This window comes from Caretta caretta, chromosome 6, assembly GCF_965140235.1.
Source record: "Caretta caretta isolate rCarCar2 chromosome 6, rCarCar1.hap1, whole genome shotgun sequence".
Lineage (NCBI taxonomy): Eukaryota > Metazoa > Chordata > Testudines > Cheloniidae > Caretta > Caretta caretta.
Genome location: NC_134211.1, coordinates 3,246,807 through 3,251,022, shown reverse-complemented (window position 1 = coordinate 3,251,022; position 4,216 = coordinate 3,246,807). Strand labels below are relative to the sequence as shown.

Here is a 4,216-nt window from a genome sequence, read left to right as displayed (position 1 = left end):
ATAACAGATGTAAGGGATAATTAAGTTGTCATGGGGATAGGAGGGAAGATCCTTTCTTGGATTGAGAACTGGTTAAAAGACAGGAAACAAAGGGTAGGAATAAATGGTAAATTTTCAGAATGGAGAGGGGTAACTGGTGGTGTTCCCCAAGGGTCAATCCGAGGACCAATCCTATTCAACTTATTCATACATGATCTGGAGAAAGGGGTAAACAGTGAGGTGGCAAAGTTTCCAGATGTTACTAAACTGCTTAAGATAGTTAAGACCAAAGCAGACTGTGAAGAACTTCAAAAACATCTCATAGAACTTGGGCAACAAAATGGCAAATGAAAGGTAATGTGGATAAATGTAAAGTAATGCACATTGGAAAAAATAACCCCAACTATACAAAGACTATGATGGGGCTAATTTAGCTACAGCTAATCAGGAAAAAGATCTTGGAGTCATCGTGGATAGTTCTCTGAAGATGTCCACACAGTGTGCAGCAGCAGTCAGAAAAGCAAACAGGATATTAGGAATCATTAGAAAGGGATAGAGAATAAGATGGAGAATATCTTATTGCCTGCATATAAATGCATGGTACTCCCACATCTTGAATACTGTGTACAGATTTGGTCTCCTCATCTCAAAAAAGATACACTGGCATTAGAAAAGGTTCAGAGAAGGGCAACTAAAATGATAAGGGGTTTAGAACAGATCCCATATGAGGAGAGATTAAAGGGGATAGGACTTCTCAGCTAGGAAAAGAGGAGACTGAGGGGGGATATGATAGAGGTATATGAATTCATGAGTGGTGTGGAGAAAGTGAATTAGGGAAAATTATTTACTTGATCCCATAATATAAGAACTAGGGGCCACCAAATAAAATTAATGGGCAGCAGGTTTAAAACAAATAAAAGGAAGTTCTTCTTCACACAGCGCACAGTCAACCTGTGGAACTCCTTGCCTGAGGAGGTTGTGAAGCCTAGGACTATAACAGGGTTTAAAAGAGAACTGGATAAATTCATGGAGGTTAAGTCTATTAATGACTATTAGCCAGGATGGGTAAGGAATGGAGTCTCTAGCCTCTGTTTGTCAGAGGGTGGAGATGGATGGCAGGAGAGTGATCACTTGATCATTACCTGTTAGGTTCACTCTCTCTGGGGCATCTGGCATTGGCCACCATTGGCAGAAAGGATATGGGGCTGGATGGACCTTTGGTCTGACTCAGTATGGCCATTCTTAATGTTCTTATGTCCTGATAATGGGACATGCATGTGTTTTGATTTGGGGTATTAAATTTGACCCAATGCGTATTTATGTAAAGATTTAGGGTCACAGGATAGCAGATGCTTTTTGGTTGGAAAAGAATCATTTCATCCATCTCTCCCTGATCCATGGAGGGCAGATGGTCTGCTGGACTCAGATTCAGCAGACCTGGGTTCATTCTTCTGCTCTGCCACAAAGTGGACAAATCACTTACATTGCCCCACAGGTCAGTACCACCTTCACAGTGATATCAAGTTTAAAAAAGTCTCTCTCCTCACTCTGATGTGTGGTGGTCTGCTCTGCAGAATTGAAGCAGTGAGCTAATTGCTGAGCAATATGGGTAAGGGAAAAAGAGTAAGGATTTTAAGAAAGACAGTTTTGGGGAAAGGGAATGGCTGAAGGTTTTGAGGCTGAGACAAGGTGCCTTTCTCCTTTGCATCACCAGTTCCAATCCATGGAGGAGGTCAAGATCCATGAGCCCAGAAAGATGATGAGTCTTGAAATGGGATACAATTGTTTTCAGCTCTAGGTTACAGATCTTTTTTTCCCACACCCTGTTCAGCGAAAGGAATCAACATTCCATGCACGGAAACAGCACCACAGGGAAAGCCAATGACATTATCTCAGTAGCAGAGCAGATGCTGAGATCCATTTTAACTGGCTGCACCTCTTTCCACAGCTTTTTCATTCTTCTAGAAAGTGGGACAGAACATGAGAAAGACGAGTGTTTATTTACCTGTAACTTTATTATAAAATATTATGGGTGCTCCTGGAAGGACTGAAAGAAGTAAATGAAACAAGTTATGGCAATAAATAAATGTGAGGTAATATGTACCATTTGTGGTGGATTTGAATAAATTAATAAGGAAGGATGACAGGGAGGAAATGGTATTCATCTGGCTTATTCAAACCTTTCACTGCATGCAGGCAACAGTCCTCAATCCTCAGAAAAACTGGAACATTTCTAACTGATTTCTGAGTGTATTCAGCTTAGCCTTGAGTGCTTTGTTTTATTTTGCTTTGTTCTGTCTGTTATTACTTAAAAACACTTAAATCCTACTTTTTATACTCAATAAAATCACTTTTCTTTATTTATAAACTTAGTGTAAGTACCTGGGGGGGCAAACAGCTGTGCATATCTCTCTTGCAGTGATATAGAGGGCAAGCATTTATAATTTTATCCTGTATATGCTTTATACAGAGTAAAGCAGATTTATTTGGGGTTCAAATTCCATTGGCAGCTGGGTATCTGTGTACTGGAGATAGATGTCCTGCTGAGCTGGTTTCAGTCTAGATCTGCAGCATTGGGGGCATCAGGCAGAGCCTAGGTCTGTGTTGCAGCTGGCTCGTGTGTCTGGCTCAACAAGACAGGGTTCTGGAGGCCCAGGCTGGAAGGGAAAATGGGCTCAGAGGTCATTTCAGCACATGAGGTGACAGTCCCAAAGAGGGTCTCTGTGGCCGAACCTGGCACACTATGCACTTGGGTTTCCTGCATTTCCTGTGATGCTTCCCGTGTTTTGTCCACTGATCTCAGTTGGGGACTGCAGACCTTGTTGGAATACAAAAAAAATTAATAATAATAACAATATAATAATGAACAAAACTACCACGTGCTCTCCGAAATTATTTTGTAATGAGCTGAGAATTGAATTCACCTGTTTCCACTCCCCAGCACTAAACCAGTCCTGAATTAAACAGATTCAAGAACTGGTTAGAAGTTTATTCATTGCTTTCCTCAGGGCGTCCTTCACCTCCGTGTTCCTCAGGCTGTAGATGAGGGGGTTCAACATGGGGATCACCAGCATGTAAAACACTGAGGCCACTTTGTCTGTGTCCATGGAATAGCTGGAGGTGGGACGTAAATACATGAAGAAGAGGGTGCCAAAAAGCAGGACCACAGTGGTCAATTGGAAAGAGCAGGTGGAGAAGGCTTTGTGTCGGCCCTCGGCAGAGCGGATCTGCAGGATGGTGGAGGTGATATAGACATAGGAGAGGAGGACAGTCAGAAAGCTGATGACTTGAATGCAGCACATTAAAACAAACATCACAATCTCATTGATGCGGGTGTCAGAACAGGAGAGCGCCAACAGTGGGGGGATCTCACATAAGAAATGATTGATGATGTTGGAGCTGCAGAATGACAGCCCAAATGTAAAACACGTGTTTATCACTGAATCCACCACCCCCACAGCGTACACCCCAGCCACCAGCTGTTTACAAAGCTTAGTGGACATAGTGACCGTATAGAGCAGCGGGTTACAGATGGCCATATAACGGTCATACCCCATCACAGCCAGCAAGAGACAACCAACATCTGCAAAAACAATAGAGAGATACATTTGCACAGCGCAGGCAGTGTAAGAAATGCTTTTCCTCTCAGCTAACAAATTCAGCAGCATCTTAGGGGAAATTATCGAGGAAATGCAGAGGTCACAGAAAGACAAATTCCTGAGGAAAAAGTACATTGGGGTCTGGAGTCGGGGATCAATCAAGATTAACAAGATCATCCCTCCATTCCCCACCAGGCTGATACCATAAATCAGTAGGAACACCACAAACAGGGGGACCTGTAGCTCCGGACGATCTGTCAGTCCTGAGAGAATGAATTCAGTCACCTCTGAGTGATTTCCATTTTCCATCTCCTCTGAACAGAGATGAGGCAGCTACACAGATGTAAGCAGGTGGATGCTGCGAAAAACCTGTCCCTTCTCTGTAATGAAGTACATGAAGATAAATGGAGATCAGTTTCTCAATGGACATCAGTACGCGCTCAGGGAAGGGCTTAGTCCACAGAGCCAGATATTCACAGCTTGTCATTCCAGGTGTTTGATAAAATGCACACGCTGTGCAAACACAATGACACGCAGGTTAATCATGCCCCCCACACAAACACTCCTGTTCACGACTCCGAACAGAAAACAGTGACTTGTGACTCTGCTGTGAGAGAATCAGTCTGAAGCGATTATTC

The 4,216-nt window shown here is 43.0% G+C and overlaps 1 protein-coding gene across 1 annotated transcript; it reads right to left on the bottom strand.

Moving 5' to 3' along the window:
- Positions 1-2,948: 2,948 nt before the first annotated feature.
- LOC125638939 (olfactory receptor 5AR1-like) lies at positions 2,949-3,887 on the bottom strand. The gene has a single exon (XM_048855249.2). The coding sequence runs from the start codon at positions 3,885-3,887 to the stop codon at positions 2,949-2,951; it is 939 nt and encodes a 312-aa protein (XP_048711206.2).
- Positions 3,888-4,216: the final 329 nt, after the last annotated feature.